At 37.7% G+C, this 17,174-nt stretch overlaps 2 protein-coding genes and 1 long non-coding RNA gene across 14 annotated transcripts in view; 2 read left to right on the top strand and 1 right to left on the bottom strand.

The window, feature by feature from the left end:
• Positions 1-16,395, top strand: part of TXNDC11 (thioredoxin domain containing 11) — a 38,228-nt gene extending 21,833 nt beyond the window's left edge. For 5 of the 8 annotated variants that reach the window (XM_075164987.1, XM_075164989.1, XM_075164992.1 and 2 more), the window contains 4 exons: positions 241-386; positions 1,661-1,770; positions 3,788-3,868; positions 9,999-11,224. In XM_075164987.1, the coding sequence (XP_075021088.1) occupies positions 241-386; positions 1,661-1,770; positions 3,788-3,868; positions 9,999-10,626 (965 nt within the window). In that variant the 3' untranslated portion in view covers positions 10,627-11,224. Of the gene's footprint in view, positions 1-240; positions 387-1,660; positions 1,771-3,787; positions 3,869-6,734; positions 6,853-9,735; positions 9,804-9,998; positions 11,225-16,187 lie in introns of those variants that run through there. The other 3 variants (XM_075164988.1, XM_075164991.1, XM_075164994.1) reach the window with 3 other exon arrangements.
• Positions 11,505-17,174, bottom strand: part of SNN (stannin) — a 10,090-nt gene continuing 4,420 nt past the window's right edge. For 4 of the 5 annotated variants that reach the window (XM_075164995.1, XM_075164998.1, XM_075164997.1 and 1 more), the window contains exon 3: positions 11,505-13,472. In XM_075164995.1, the coding sequence (XP_075021096.1) occupies positions 13,133-13,396 (264 nt within the window). In that variant the 5' untranslated portion in view covers positions 13,397-13,472 and the 3' untranslated portion in view covers positions 11,505-13,132. The remainder of the gene's footprint in view (positions 13,473-17,174) is intronic. The other variant, XR_012676087.1, reaches the window with a different exon arrangement.
• LOC142089059 (uncharacterized) overlaps positions 16,670-17,174 on the top strand; it is a 27,038-nt gene continuing 26,533 nt past the window's right edge. The window contains exon 1 of the long non-coding RNA XR_012676088.1: positions 16,670-16,690. This is a non-coding gene — a long non-coding RNA (uncharacterized LOC142089059). The remainder of the gene's footprint in view (positions 16,691-17,174) is intronic.

The raw sequence follows: 17,174 nt of genomic DNA, 5'->3' as shown, positions 1-17,174 counted from the left end.
TGTGGCAAGTGAAAAGAAGACTGCAATGAGCAAAACAAAAAAACAGAGAAATTTTATCTTGTTTTCACATCAGTGGTGGTTACTGAAGAGTTGATACCAAACTGTCAAAAATTAATGACATGAAACCAAGTTTGAATTTGTATTTTCTCTGTAAGTTCTTCTGAATTTCAAAGTAAAAACTGCCAAAATGACATATTTGTGAAACTGAAATAACTTTGTTATGTATCAATTTCATTTCAGAGAACTTCATAAAAAATTTCAGTATTCTCTACAGTCCCTTGAAAAGGCATCTTGTTGATGACTCTTCAGTCCATTTGCATGAACAGCGTGTAATCACTGAAGTGACTACTAATACCTTTCATGATACCGTGTTTTTGAGTGAAAAGGTACACCTTATTACTGAAAAAGTTTCTTGCAAATCATTGCTCAGACTTTTGAGGAGAGGGTTTCATTCTTTTTTTTACATTGATGTGCTTTGCCTATTGTAACATAAAATATGTTATTTTGTAACAATTCAAAAGTATTTTTTTTTTAAAAAGGCAATTCAGAATAGTGTGATCTTAAGTAAATCTGCAAAACATCATCTTCTGGTGTTAAAATAATCAAAAAGTCAGTGCATCTGATTCCCTGACAGGTTTCTGCCACAGTTCAAGGTTTGTTGAGTTTTTGGGGGTTGTTTTTTGTTGTGGTTTTTTTTTTTCCCCCAGCAGGAGGAAGTGTGGTTTTTTCCCTGTGTGTTTGAAATATAGATTTTAATTTTTAAAAAAAAAAAAAAGTGTCTGTGACGATTTTTTTTTCTTTTCCTTTCTTCCACTGTAGCAGGAGCACATGCTAAATACATAGGGTTTGAGGTAACATTGAAGAATATTCTGATTTCTGTGTTTCATACCTCAAAGGAAATAAATATACCACAATTTTTTTTCCTATATATTACATTTTTAAAAAAAACTTACTTTAAAAAAAGTTTAAAATTATTGCAAAGTAGACATAATGAAAAAACAAAAAATGGAAGGTTTTAAACCTAAGGCATTATTTGAAAGCACACAGCAAAAAACCCAGAACTCTTACAGGTAAAAGCTTTCCAATTGCATGCCATGAAATTGCTTTACATAAGATGTCATCTTGAACACTAGTTAAATTACTTTGATTTCTTAAAGATGTGATAGTAAGGATTAATATCCATTGTCTTTTAGGTCTGCAGTGAATGTATGCATCTCCAGTAATTGGTTTCCAGCAGCCCTGACTCCTGCTTTGCTAGTTAGAGGCAAAAAGCAGAAGCCTAGACATCATCCCCTGCCCTCCCAAGCATACAGTCACTGTTAGATACATAGGAATTTAAGAATGCAAAAGAATCTTGGGAAGTGTAGTAAAGTTTGGTGCATTTTCACTTAAAGGGAGTGATCCTGAACTAAATAAACTAAATAATCCTCTTAATTATGTCTTTTTCTTTATGGAAAGAGAATTCCCCAGAGTTTTTGGGTGTTAACTCAGTAGACAGAGGGCATCAGTAAATAGCTTATAATAAAGTTTATTAACATTAAGATATAGTTTCCTTTCACATTTTAAGGGTTCCAAGTTTTAGGTGTTGTGAAGACTAGTCCTCCTTTACTGCAGATTAACTGCAATGGATAATCACACTCTTCTCCGTTTCATTTTCCAGAACGTCTTGCTGCTCTATTATGCACAGTGGTGTGGATTCTGTGCTTCTCTTAATCACATCTTCATTCAACTTGCTCGGCTTTTACCTCCAGATAACTTCACTGTGGCAAGGTAAAAAAGATTCTAATTTCTTCTGTCTAGAATAACGTAAGTTCATTGAGGTCATCAGCCTAGAAAATAATTACTTCTTTTCTCTCTACAATCTTGCAATAGTAGATGTGAATGTCATCTGCTTCATTTCTCTTTGAATGCATTATTTTGTTTTCCTCTGTATAAATTTGGTGGGTTTCAATCTACCTGCAGTAGTTATGCAGTTTAATTAAAATCAGTTTTTAAACAGTGCAATTAACCTTGAAGCTTCCTAATTTCAGGAAGTGAATCAATAAAACAGCAGCAGAAGATAATTTATACCCCTCTCTGATTATTTGTAGCAATTAATTATATTTTGTAGTATTTGAGAAATTGTTGAGATAGGCAAAATACATATTTTTGTGGGTTAACCCTGGTGGGCAGCTAAGCACTACACAGCTGCTCGCTCACTTCCCCCTTTCATCCCCAGTGGGACGGGGGAAGAGGAAAGGAAGAATAAAACCAAGAAAACTTGGAGGTCAAGATAAAACAAAACAAAACAAAATTGTTTAATAACTGAAGGATAAGTGGAACGAGAGAGAAGAAAGCAAAACAAGTGATGCAAAGGCAGTCACTCACCATCTCCTGTGAGTAGACCGATGCCCAGACGGTTCCCAAGTAAAAGACGGCTAACCTGCTAAAGCCCGCTCTTTTCCCTTTTATTGCTGACCATGACGTTACATGGTATGGAATAGCTCTTTGGTTATTACCAGTTCAGGTCATTGCTTGGTTGTGTCCCCACCTCCCAGTGTGTCCACTGCGGGGGCAGAGTGAGAGACAGAGAAGGCCTTGATGCTGTGGAAGAGCTGTTCAGCAGCAACCAAAGCATTCCTGTGTTATCAACACTATTCTCATCACAGATCTAAAACATAGCACCATACAAGCTACTATGAAGAAAATTAACTCTATCCCAGCCCAAACCAGTTTATAGACATGTGTATTTTTATATATATATGCATGTGTATAATATATTTATCTATATTTTTTTATATATATAAAAAAAATATTTTTAGGGATATAAAAAAGTCATGTTTTTGTTTGGCATTTCCAGGGTTTTTAATGTTTCAGTGCAAACCAAACATTCTTGTTCATGTATTTGATAACACATCAATATTTACAACATCTGTTGTGATTGCATCCTTGTTTCATTCTGACTGAACTTACTCCAGGAGGCAGCATGAGATGTATAGGAAAAAAATTCAGTTAAAAATCTGGAATTATCACGTGTTTATAATTGTGGGTTTATTCCCATAGATGCAGTGCTACTCTCAAATCTACACCCATTCTCTTTCCTGACTTTGAAGTTCTTTCATTTGCTCCATTATTTTTATTGCAGTATTACTGATGTGATCATCTATGGGTTTTTTTCCTGTAATAAAATTGTTAGTAAGAATTTTATGTGTAATCAAAGAAAACCTAAAAATGCAGAGAAAAACATAACAAGCAATTGAACAAGTGTTTCATTCACAAAATCTTGTGTTCCTTTCTATGTAGAGCTTTAGAAAAAATTGTGCCTTTAAGAATGTGCTTGTCTTTGGAAGAAGCAAAGTAATTTGCTCCCAAAACTACTTGAGGGGAAAATATTCAGAGTTGTACTTGAGGAGCAAATTAGTGAATAGAAAAAAACTTCAGTCTCGCGTTGAAACTGTTAGGCAGGTCTGTTTGTTTCAGAGAAGGACAGTGTGTACACAATGAAGATGTGTACATAATGAGTGACTGTGCGATTTAATTGCTGTGTGAGAGCAGCTGGAATACTGTACATATTTTTCTAGCAAAAAAAATACCCACAGATACTTGTTAAACTGAGATTCATCAACGTGAATATTGGTAATTAATTCTGCTGACTCATATGCACAACATATTTTTGACTTAACACGTTTAGACATACTTTCACAGATACTTGCATTTCCTTCTTCCCAATCCCTAAAATGGCATTTTACAAGAAAATACAGATTGTTCTTCTGCCTGTTCTCTTCATCGGTGTGTCTTTTCGTAACAGAATTGATATCACTCGAAATGACCTTCCATGGGAATTTATGACAGACCGTCTCCCAACCATTTTATTTTTTCCTCATCAGAGGTAATGTAATTCTTTTCCCTGTGCGTTTTTAACTTTCATTTTACTAAGTTATAGTAATTATCTGATTACATGTCTTAGTAGAGAAAAAAGCCAAACAGTAATTCATTTCCATATATGCATTCTTATTTTATGCATATTCTAATTTAAAAAACCCAACAACAATAACAAAAAACCCAACACAGATGTGGATATCTGACGGTATGCAGATAGTGAATGTTCTCTGCCGAGGTCATTATGTAATTGTAAGTCTTTATATTTATGAACAGCAGCATTACTAACCTTATTCTTCAGTTAATTTTCCTTATTATTTGGTTGTATTTAAAATTATTATTTTGGCATGGTCCAAATAAATTAATGAGTGACTACAGGAGAGGGAAAAGGGGGAGAAATGATGTAGATGGTGGTGCAACGTAGATCTAGTGCAACTTGTATCTAGTTGCTTCTAATTGGATAAACTAAGAGAGATCTCAAATAATATTATAATGCATTCTTGCAGTAAAATGCAAGAATTTGCTTGCTATGTTTTTAATGAACAAAAATAAAAAATAAGCACAGATGGAGAGTAAGTAATCCAGCTCAAGCTTTGTCTCGTTTAAGAGAACAAAAACTAACAATCCTGGCATTACAGAGGGAGAGGAGATAGATTGTTACATGTTTTTTAAACTAAAAAATCTGTCTTTAAAAAAAAAAAAAAGTAGAAAATCCGAGTACTAAAAGAGGGCTTACGCATCCTTTGGAAATATTACAGTGGGCCTAGTCTGTGAATGTTTATTTCTCCCTCAGTCCTTTGTGGTAGAACAAATGTAACGTAATCAGAGGGATTTGGAGTGTTCATTGCTCAAACTGACATTCTTTCAGGTTGCGTTTCTATCATTGTTCTGCTGTTTGGCTTTTGGGGGCAATGTATGTGTGTCTCGCTGTACCTGTATTTTCGTTATCGGATTCTTTGGCAATCTGCGTAAACCGTGGAAGTGTTCCATCAGCTAAGAACTAGTCTAAGCGGCAGAGAGAATGACTTGAAATACTTCTGGCCTTTGTAAGCTCTCTGAAGGAGATGCTAATATCTAAAGCAAAATCTCTAATTTTACATAGTATAGGAATGGCATTATATATAGAGATAGCTCATATCTTGTCTTAATTTAATAAAAATAAGGGTTAAATTTTCCTATGTTTTATATTTATATTCACCCCAAACAACCGTTATGAATGTTAGAAGGTAGAAAGAGAATATGGGATGGAGTGAAAAAAGGTAGTTGAAGAAGCAGAAGTATGACACAGTAAGAAAATGTACTTAAAATGAAAACATTCTCAAAATTGTTTGGAAATTGTACAAAAGTTATTGGAAGGTTGTCATGTTGCATGGCTAGAAAAACTGGAAAACCTATTGCAAACACTTCAGGGGTTTTATTGAGCTGTTCAACTGCAGTGTTTCTTAAACATAAGATTTTTTTAAAATTTTTTTTTAAACTATGAATATTTCAAATGGTGTCTTCAAGTGAAAGCCATGCTTGAAAGTTAAGTTATTTCATGTAAGAACATCCTGTGTAAACTAATACTGTGGTTATTGAAATATCTTTTTTCTTTCTAAAAACAACACTTATACTTTACTATTTCACTTGGGCATAAATACATTTTTTTCGAAGTTCTAAAAAAGTTTTGTTGAAAGAGCACAGATACTTTAATTGTCGTTAGTGTCCTTAATGCTATTGACTAAATTTTTTTAGCAGTAATTAAAAAAAAAAAAAAATGCACAGCATTGCTGTTACAGGTGCTATAGAATTACATCATGGGAATTTGTGTATATTGCCAAAATGTTTTGGTTTTCATTCTGACTCAGTAACAAGTGCTGGACTTCTCACAGGAGAAAAGTAGCAGCAGATTTGTTGGCATTCTAGAAGCCTTGCATTGTTTCTCTAAAAGAGAAAACAGTTTAACACCTACAGAGGAAACTATCCAAAGATGATTAGCAGTAAAACAAGGTGTACATGCTGTTCAAGTGAAACTATATACAGCAAGCAAGACTTCAGAGAAAGAGCCAAGAAATAAGAGTGTAGGACAGGGAAGTGTAGTTTCAAGGAGACAACTAGGATTGAGAATAATTTCTGGGATGATGAAAGAAAGCTGAGTTGGAGGAAGGGAATTGAACAAAAAAAAGGCAAGACAAAGGAGGGTGGGGTAGAGAAAAGTGCAAACGGTGGGTCAGGAGAAAAAGGAACTCTAAAGTTAGGGATGTAAAAGGGCAGGAGAGTACATTTAGGACTGGGATGGGACCTGGAATGGCATACAAGGGTCCTGAATTCTACTCTTCCTCTGCAGCAGGGAGAAATTCTGAAATCCAGTGTCAAACTGTGTGTCATTTCTGCTTTGTACCACTACACGTATGCAGGTGCCTCCAGCCTCTCATAGCCTGAGGAACAAGAAAGAAACATTAGATGCAAGTGAGCCACAAGCTTTCAAAAGTGCTTGATTTTTTGTTTCAGATATGTTTTTGGTGTAACATGTATGCCCTATGCATTAGACTTGATTGACCTTGGGTTTTGTTTTTCTTTTTTTAAAAGATTAATACTCAGTCTTACACAATTACAGTTTTTATAAAAAGGAAATGAAAACAAACACTATAATAAATACGTGTCTTTTTTCAATGTAAAATAAAAATGTTGATTTCCACCCTTCTCCCTCAAGAACTGCATCATCAGCAAATGGTAATTTAGACTATTGGTACTGTGCAGTGTTAGCTACAACAAAATCTTTAAACCTGTGCCTTAAGTTTTGCAGTTCTAAATTCATGTTCTAATTCAGTACAGAAATAGTTTCATTTGTATGAGTTCTGAGTCACTCCAACTTCCAACGCATCATCTCCCCTAAGTAAGCCTTGCAAATCAGCCTCAGACCAGGCTCCCTCTGCCACATTCTTCCAGCTCAGTTCCAGTCCTTCTCTGTTCCCTAGGTTAAGTGAGCAGAAACTCAGCTGGAGTAGTTCCAAGGTGTGTACTGTCTACATAAAGGCAGTGTTCTTCCGCTGCTTAGCAAAAGCTGCAGTCTTCAGTGCCAATACCCGAATCCAGTTACCTGTCAAGTTCTGCCGATTCCATTGAGTCTGTTTTGCACGTTTTCCAGCATTCAGACTCTTTATCTCTCATTTGCACTGTCCATTAGTTCTGGCTGGCTTGAGTAGCTAAAAGCAGAGGACCTGCTGGTTTAAAGATGTGTAGTCTCAATTTTAGTTGAGATGAGCCACATGTGTTTCATGAGGTGCTGTTGACAACTGAGACAACAAGTAGTAGTAGTAGTATGCTGTTGTTTTCTGCTCTATTAGGTCAGGTGGCATAAGCTGAAGATCTACTAGATCTAACCATATTAACAACCATTGGAATACTAATGTGATTAATTTTAGGGCTGGAAAAAGTTAGAAACTGATTTCCAAATATTGTTGTGGGTACAGTTTTAAGACCACTGTTCTAGTTCATGAGCCCCAACATACTATTTGGAAACTTGAGTCAAGTGACTTTCCCTCCCAGTTTTGAACAAGGATCTAGTTTGCAGAACCATGCCTTCTAGGGGACAGAGTGAGTGTCATGTATCACAGGATTAAAAGGTTTTTCTTGAATTATTTTAAAGCATAGCTCAAGCAGGTTTTAGAGCAGTAAAACAGTTTATGGTAAGTGAAGCTTCCTCTAATACTTACGATCTTCCCTGTGTTACTGCAAAGTCCGGTGCTCCCGCACTTTTCATAGATACTCATTTCGCCTTGGTCTGTTTTATAAAGCAGCTCTAGACTGTCTCTGGAGTGACAGACTTAATAGTTTTAGTAAGATTGTTTTTGTAATGTTCCAATTGGTTTCATAAAGGTACCTTACCTCTAGTCATTGTGTTCTCTCCTGCTTTTCCTCTCCAGGGTGTTTTATATTTTGCTGCATCTAGGTAATCAAGAAAATCAGGTTTTGATAGTATTTGTAGTATCAGTAGCACTACTAGAGTAGTTGTATATTAATTTTGTATATAAAGGTGCCTCATTAAGGCTTTCTGTGCAGCTCCTTATGCATTTGCCTTATGAGACAGTTTTTGCAAATTAACTTTGTTCTCAATTTCTTTCCATCACATGCTGTTAATACTTTGTTTTGCTTTTTGTTTTAAATAGCCTTTTAGCTTTTCTACCTACTGTGTTTTTGATCAATAACAGTAGATGATGATGTAGTAAAATACTACCACTGTATAATGAGTCAGTTTTGTCTTAGTGTAGACTATTTTTTGCCTAAATCATGTAATGATTCATTAAACTTGGATGTGAGCTGATTGTCAGCTGAGAAACTGCTGATGGTAATTACAAGAGTAACTTGGTTGATCACCAGAAGTTTGCAGGGGAAGAAAAATCATGTTGCTTATGCTTCCAGAAATAGCTTAATTTTGATGAACAGGAGCCTCATCTGGCTGAAGTTCTTGAATTATTGATAAAATATTGTATCTGTCTTCTACCTGAAATACAGTAAGTAGTTGTCAGTAAATGAAATTAGCATATGTTTATATCCCATGTGCTAATGAGTTGGATTTCACAGAAAGCATTTTTGAGGCAACTGTAATTGGTAACTGAACAACTCCCGTGTTCCAGATGCATGGTGTAAGCAATTCAGAAACATAATGTCACATATGTGGGGACATAGGAGTTGTCCATGGTGTGTGTTGTACAGGAGCAGCAGTGATAAACTTTGAGGAATTAGGCATTATACTTGAATCTGGCTTTCTTGCTTTGGAATAATTTTTGTTTGGGTTTATCCTATGTCCTTTTTTTGACTTGTGTAATTAACCCATGTCTGAATGTGTGCTACGTACCATTAATCTGGTTATGAATTTGGCAACCAAAGGGAAATAAACTAATCTTTTCTTCTCTGTTTTGATGGCTTCCTAACAAAAGAGAGAATGTGCTTCTGACTGGTGAAGGCTAAAGACGATACAAAGTGATAAACTATTAGCTAGCTTCCCAGTTAACTTATACTGAAGTATAAGTAGCTCTACTGCAATAAGTCAGAAGGGAGCAGACTCATGTTATACTGGAACATGCTGAGTGAAAGGTTGAAGGTGTAACTGGTTCAGAAAGAGAAGGTTAAGAGTTAGTTCCTCTCTAGTCCTCAGAGGACAGTTTAGCCTCCTATGTTTTGTGATAGAAATATGCATGTGGTCAAAAAAGGGCAATAATTTTAACATTTGACACAGCTGGAGGTTGTGGGTGTCTTTTGGTGGTTAGTAGTCTTGAGGAAGAGATTTGGTACTTGTTGGTTTTCAAGCAGCTCGGAGTCATCAGGTTACGGGTAGCAGTTTATGCTGTAGCAGAAAGCAATGGGCCTACCTCTTCATAGTCTGGGCTTAGTATTCACAACCATATAATGAGCTTCAGGGAGAAAACAAAAAACTTGTTTGGTGTGCTTCCTTGATCACCACAGTGGCATAAAGACAAAGAAGTAAGAGGAACAAATAAAAAGATTTGGGTTTTTTGACAGCAAAAGCGCCTTGCTTCTGACTAAAGTGACTGCTTACTGTTTAAAAGCAAACTGTACTTTTCTGCTCCTTGCAATACCCTTCTGATGTCGGAACACATTAAGCTACTTCTTCCAGGATAACATATATAGGCTCAAAATAGTCATTTCCCATCAGATAGCTTTATACATCTGGATTTAACTTCTAAAATGTATGTAGAATTAGGAATGCTTAAATGCTCTCCTTCAGCTTACTAACAAATGTTAGTATCAGTACGCTCTGATCACACCTGCCCAATAGTGATGCTACCATAAGTACTTCAAGCTCATAACCCATAATTGGGATAGGTTTTTGGATTTTTTTTCTAAGAGTAAAATTTGTTTCCTGAAATTTGACAGAAAATTTTGCTCCCAGCCAAATACCAATCCAGTGCAGAGATGCTTACAGCACCCAGACTGGAATACAGGTAAAAGGTTCATCAAAGATAGAGCACACAGTATTTTCTTTTATTACACGAGTTCAGGTTTCTTTTAGCTGCTATGTTAACCATTTTTGATAAAAAACAAGATATCAAGTTGGAGTTGAACAGCAGATACTTAAATAAAATTATCATTGCTTATCTATCTGAATGTTTTAATATTAACTTGTTATGTCTTTCTAGGAAGGAACAAAGTGTGAAGTTCCCTGAAGACTTTTCAGTTAACCTTCCGAATCTCCTTAAGTTTATTTTACATCACTCAAGTCTTTCTTCAACAGAGCCCTGTACCAAAGAATGCCTACATAAAGAGACAGTTCTACAGCAAGGACACATCTCCCACTTAGAGAGAGAAATTCAGAAGTTAAGATCAGAAATCAGTGCCCTTCATCAGGCCCATGACCAGCTTGAAGCACAGCTTTCTGAAGCTAGGAGAGAGGAACACAGACTACAGCAGCAAAAACACACACTGGAAAAGCAGCACAAAACTCTGCAGCTCCACAGTGAGCAGTTACAGGCCACATATGACCAGAAGAATCAAGAATTATTACAAATGGCTGAAAAGCTTCAAGAATTAGCTGATGCATCAGAAAACCTCCTTAAAGAGAATACTTTACTGAGAATCCTGGTGGCATCGAGGGAAGGAAAGCTACAGAGCAAAGATGAAATTAAAGAATCCCTTCAGTTAGAGCAAATGCTTTCTGAAGATAATGATGTATCAGTTTCAACAGCTACTGCCACATTAGAGGAAAAAAGGATTGATAATATTGATGCCATAGAAATGGAACACAGTAGTGGAAACAGGACAGAATGATTGCTTACACAAAGTCAAATGATGCAGTATTGGGTAGGTATTTATGCAAATTTTATTGAAATTTATTGTAAATAAAGACTTCTTCCCCCACATGATCTAGAAAAAGAAAAAACAAATGGAATATTTTTGTATACTTGAACAACTTATTAGATACCCACATCTAAAGAGAAGAGGAGAATGGAAAACACTTTCTGCACTTTACTATTGTACTAACTTGCAAACATCTATCCATTTAAATTAAAGATGCTGATTTTTAGGGTCAGCAGTGTGAAGCACCTCTGATAACAACCAGTTATTTTTCACTGGCTTTCTCTTACAGCTGCTAGAAGAGAAGTTAAACCTTTGATTTCTACTCTTCCATAATTTCTGAAGTTTGCCCTCTACACTGCATTCTCTTTGCTGAATTAAAATAGAGATACTTCATCTGTGTAATCAGTAAACTTGAATGGACAAAGTCATCTTGCTACAACTATTCTGTTCTAGAACTTCAGCACTTTGTATCACTTTTGTATACCAGTTATCTGACTGTCTTGAAACCTGCAAGAGCCATGTGTGAACTGTTCTCTACTGAAAACTAAAGAAAATCTTACTGAATTAATCTTTTTCTCCTTGATTTGTAAGAGGTCTAGAATACAGCAGTTTAAAGTGTATGGGTCTGGCTATACATGCAAGTTTCATGAGACTAGTGTCTTAAAAAAAAGCATGTGCCAGGGTAAGAACAGCCCTCTATCAGCTGTACCCCATATTGTACTCAAGAGGCAACAGCAGGAGCTTTTTGCTACTGACAGCATTAATTTTGCTTCAAGTTATAGCCTTCAATTAAAAGTCAAATATAGCACTAAAAATGCAAGTGAACATCTTACTGGAGAAGAAAGGGACAAGACTGTCTAGGCCATTGTCTTGCATATAGTTACAATTCTCAAGCAAGCTTGCTAGGCCTGTTACTTAGTTATTCCATATGTACAGGTACAAGAAGCAAGTCTAATGCTTCCTAGAGAGCTGAAGAACTTGGACTTCATTATTTGTAACTTATCGCAGTGAACAGATTTACAGTAGCTTTTTTTCTCCTAGGTGATTAAGTGTTTAAAAATTTCAGTAGACAAAGGAAGCTATGTATAGAGTCATAGAAAACAGGTCAGTGGCCTCAAAGCATGTGTGCCTACCCTAAGAGTTTTAGGATATATAAGCTGTCATTGGTGGCTCAGTGTTGTTCCCTCCCCTCCCCCCAAACCTTTGAGATCCAGAACTCCCCATTTAACACATCTTTTTACAGTTCCTAGAGCTGAACTATAGCACAGAGCAGGAAACCTAAGGGATGTCCTTATTTGGAAGGACTTCACCATTGCTAGCTGAAAGTCTTTTACAAACTGACCAGCAATCTCCCTGCCCAATATCAACATTTGTTTTTGTAGGAAAGACTGAAATTTATCTTGTTGTAGTACAGTTAAATCAAGAGAGTTGTCTACAAGATGCATTAACTGAATTCTATAGTTGACTGTTTGTCTGTAGACTAAAATGCCTTTTTACACCAGGCTGTTAACATATACCCTAACTGCTAAGTACACAAACAGGGGTTCTAGGAAAAATTCATACTAGATGCACTTATGCCAGTTTTAACAAGTAACCACTTCTGCAGTTTCAGCATGCAGACCTACAGAAGAGAAAAGCCTGCTCTACTGCCATTTCAAACTCCTGGAAACCTTCTGGACCATCCCTAAGGGTTCAGTATCCATCATTAGTTCCCAGGTTGGAATCCATCAAAATGGCAGTTTCCTTGCAGTAGCTACATAGTTAGAGAACTCAGTTCTAGCAGCCAAAAGCTTAACCTACCTAGCTGCAACTAAAGGAAATCACTTCCTTTCTTGTAGCTCCTGGGTCTCCTCCCTCAACATGTTACTGAAGGCTTATACCTTCTTTTAAAAAAAGTATTCTGCATCAGTCCAATAAACTGTAAAGAATAGGAGTTCTGACTTTATGGCTGTGCACTCAAGTTAGTAGCAGAAGCAAGCTTTAACTGCAGATTTGGTTTTGAAGGCCTGGAATCCCATTTACAGTTGTGGTTCAGGAGTCCCCTTGTATGTTACGTACAGTTGCATCATATTATTCCCATATGCTGTGGAACACAAAGCAAAAAGCTTCTGGCAGCCTATTTACAGTTCACAGTAAAGTAGTTCACATTACAGTAGTAGCTCCATCAAAATAGGCTCAGCTAAACATTCAAGTAACAAAACACACTAGTAGTCTCTTCACACCAATCTATCCCTGTGTCCATTGCCGGCAATGGACATTATGCCAGGTGAGTCAGCTCCTGTCATAGAGGAATTGGGATACGCAGTTGATGCAAAGTGCAACTTCTCAGTGCATGCAGTTGCAAACAAAGCTTACTTAATCCTCATCACGGTGTTTTCTGATGAGTAGTGTGCATGTGACCAGGTTCTTCACAGTATAGAGATTCTTCTGCTGGTTACACACATAAGCGTAGTCCATATGCATGTGTTGCTCCAAGTTAGCTATGCACTTCTGTGCCATTTGGAGTTAGCTTAGCTTTCCTCTCTACACAAGGTCCTTTAGCAGAGTACTGCACCAGAAGAAAGGGCTCTTTGGTTTCTCCTTCGCCCACAATGCTTTCCTCATCTTCAGACTGGCTGATCCTCTGCAGACGCAGGTAGCACCAGCAGCCCAGTATCAAGGCACCAAGAGCTGCAATAGCAATCAAAATAACGATAACTGTCACCACTCCAGTGGTGGGGCTGTGATCCATAATAGACATGGTCAGTATTTCAGATCGTCTGACTTCAAGGAGATTCTTCTGTCCTCACTATCAGGCTTGCTTCATCTTCAAACTCCTGCAGTGGAAAAAATAGGCACTTAATGAAAAATAGGCACTTAATGAAAAAAAGGCAGTTTTACCATATTCAGCAACATTATAGACATGATTGGTATCTTTCACAATGGCACATGACCCTCTTGCATTCAGTGCTTTGAGCTTCTCACACTCCTATGGTTCTTACTCATTTTGAGCTATTTCTTCAACAAACTGCCTTTGAAGATGCAGGTTTCTACATTAAACTAAAGCAAATGAAAGCTAAACTTATTTCAACTCTTGACATGCTTGCCAAGATAGCACATGGTCAGCCTGCTAAGAGGTAACAACTTTTACTATGAGACAGAAGATGGAGACACAGACACATAATAGATTATATGAAGTTATACAGTTTAGTATCAAGAGATTTAAGACTATTTAATACAAATGCTAAATTACAGGTGAGCTCTCAAATCCATAACAAGGTAGCAATTCAGCTACCTTTAGTTTTCGTAAAGGAATCCTACAGAAACAGTACATTTAAGAGTCAGAAGTCTGGCCCTTACAAACATCCTTCTTGCATACTAACAGTTCCAGGATTGGTAAGCTAATTGCAAAGGTAATTCCAATACTAATGCATTACTATAAGCCTGTCCATAATACCGGTCTGTTTAGAAGGGTTAACTACATGTAATTAATTGGCTGTTCATTGCACTGATAAAAACAGATGTTGCTTTATATGCATTTTTCGTAAGAAGCAGGTAAAGTTAGATTTATTGAAGACTAACAAAACAGAAGTGGAAGATCATTATTTCAAGCTTTTGCTCCTCTTGGTGGCTTTCAAACCACAAGAGCAAGGTGATGTTAGGACTGCAACTGAAATTGGAACAGAGGCAGCAGGCAGGAAAATGGGAGAGGAGGAGCTCCAAGACTTCTTCAGTCTGCTGCAGAGTTTTGGCAGGAGAAAAGTGTATAAGGAATGTCTTTTGCTACTTCCACTTCCAAATTCACAATACTATTTAAGGGGTCATGTGAGCCTTGCCTTAAATTTCAAAGTTACTGTTTACAAAGTTGGTAGCTTTACATTGCTCCACTTCAACCAGGACATAATACAAAGTCATTCATTCCTTTTCTTTCCTACTACCCTAACAAGACAGAAAGTCATGGAAGACTTCAGTAGAGACCCAGAGCCAGTCCTACCCAGGAATATATCTTACCTCTGTACTGCTGTAGGAATCAGGTTAGGGCTCAATACTGTAACTTCAGGTACAACAGATACAGTCCCTAGTTGTTCTAAGGTCAGCTGCAAGTGCAGAACAAAGTCTGCATTTCAGCTGACATGTAGCCACCAACTGGCAATGTAATAACAGCAGTATCTTTCAGCTGCCGTTAAGTGCCAGTCTATTGAGGGCCACATACCTTTCCAGGAAAGGCTCTTCCCCACCATCCTTGTTGCAGTCTCTTAGCTGCAACAGCAGCATCTTCACACACACCCCTCAGGAGAAGTCCGTCTTAACCAGCCTTGAGCCAGAACCTTTAGGTTATTGCGAGTTTTATCCACTGCACTTGAATTCTCACCAGCATTTCAACATGAAAGAGTCAAGGCAATTACAATGCAGTATCTTTACCAACAGAACTCAAGCTGTTCTCATTTATTCCCTAACATCTCATGGAATGGCAGACCCATGCACACTGCCACATAGCCATTTCAGCAAGGACACATTCACTAAAGAGAAGTTCAGCATGAGTGTCATTAGGGTCCAGTGTCACATAACTAACTTGCACACACACTGCCTACATTTCCAGCCCTGTAAACTACAGCAACCAATAGCTTGTAGTGTACTTGATACAACCAACCAAGTCCTGCAGACCCAATTTTGCCCAAGAAAACCAAAACAAAGCTAACCACACCACACACCCTCAGCAGAGCTATGTGCCCACTGCAGCCAGACAGGTGTATGATTTTTGTCATGATCATCTTGGTTCTGCAATGCTTATTCAACACAGGGTGATCAGCTGAGGGTGATTAAGAGTGAATTTCACATAGTTCATTTTCCTCAGGGCATGTCTGGCCTGCAGCACTGTTTGATCTAGCCACAACAGCACAGCATCAGCATAAAAGATGGTTTACCTTGCTTCTCATGCAAGCACTGCATATCCACATTAAGCCCTTTTCTGCAGCTTGCACAATTGCTAGCAGCAATGACAACCTACTAGCACTGTTTCTCTACAGCAGTTTGGTGCAGCACATAACCTTACATTAGAACTAAACAGTTAACTGTCATCTAGAAAATAGCTTTTAATGCTGGAAACTAGCATTGCAAATGCTACCACTTTGCCAGACTTCAAGTGAGTAGACAGCATCAGCTATGTAAGGTATGAAGCTTTGCACATCACCACCCTCTACATCACCAGGATCTTTTGGTAAGCTGTTTTTAGACCTCAGCATAATAGTAGCAAGGCACAGACCTTTGCAAACAGTCTCAAGAAACAAGTTTGAAAGCAAGAGCTTGATGTTAGGTCCAGGTAACAAAGGACCTACATCTACCTGGACTGTAAGAGAATGTATTTCTCCCTCCCCCTTTTTAACAGCCACAGACTGCAATGGTCTCAGTTTGACCTGGAAAACACAGGCAGGTCTGTAAGTTCCTATTTGAGGGAGAAACAGGGCTCTTTAAGGGTGCAGACTTCTGTCTTAAGGCAAGGCTTTCTCTTACCAGGTTACACACTGGGCTCTCGCCATTCCTGTTTCTCTTAGAATCCTGAGGAGTACAGCTGGACCAGGAAGTCCACTGTTTGGGAAGGTGCTTTTTCTGAACAAAGCATGCACAGGAGCAGTTCAGAGGAGTTACGAGAGGTAGGCATTTATTGCTGTCTTGTGCGAAGAGCTGCATAGTACTTTCTTATTTACTGGTCTTGGACACTTCTGTTGAACACCACAATTACTGCTTAATAACACTGCTACTACTTGCTTGAAGTTTGAGGGCAATTTAACCCCTACTTCCACCTTTTAGAAAAATCCTGATGTTAAACTATACAAAGATCAGACCCAAGTCTCCATCAGTCTTATTTCTCAGCAGGCACTGGGAAGAACCTTGCAGGCCCACATGCACTCCATGAGTGGGTGGCTTCAGTCATTGGCAACTCCCACACAGCTGATGCTTCTAGAATATATGAAGTTCTACAGCAGATGCCAGTCAAGAGCATAAGTAGAGTTTCAAGGTGCAGAGCTGGCCAGGAACAACATGCTGACTACTTTGGGTATGACAGCTTTGTTTCTTTATCCTCTAGTCTAGCAAGTCAACTCAGCTTATTCATGACAGCTCCTTCTAGGATAAATTCACACAAATCCTTTACAAAAGGACAGATTTAACAACTGGGAGATCATCTTTTCTTGTAGAAGTCTTGCTCCTAACTTTACACAGAACAAAGAATATTATCAGACTCATTCGTCTAGTCTAAGGTATTTATTATCACCAACTAACTAGAAGAGCTGTTTAAGACAACCAAGATGTTAACAGTAGTAGTTATAAACAGAACAGAAAGTTGCAGGACCTGTCCTTGAGGCAGGATGTTATACATGAATGCTCACTCTGTTTACACTAGAAAGTTACTTCTAGCTGGGTTAGGCTCTCCTGTGTCTCAAGTGATTTTGCTTTGATATGGCCAGGTAGAAAGTGTTAAGAGATGGAGAACTAGGACCTCCAGGATGCATGAGAATGATTTACCCTCATTAAACAATTTC

Source organism: Calonectris borealis, chromosome 16 (assembly GCF_964195595.1).
Source record: "Calonectris borealis chromosome 16, bCalBor7.hap1.2, whole genome shotgun sequence".
Taxonomy (NCBI): Eukaryota; Metazoa; Chordata; class Aves; order Procellariiformes; family Procellariidae; genus Calonectris; species Calonectris borealis.
The sequence above is the reverse complement of the archived record's forward strand: the minus strand, read 5'-3'. Positions and strand labels throughout refer to the sequence as shown.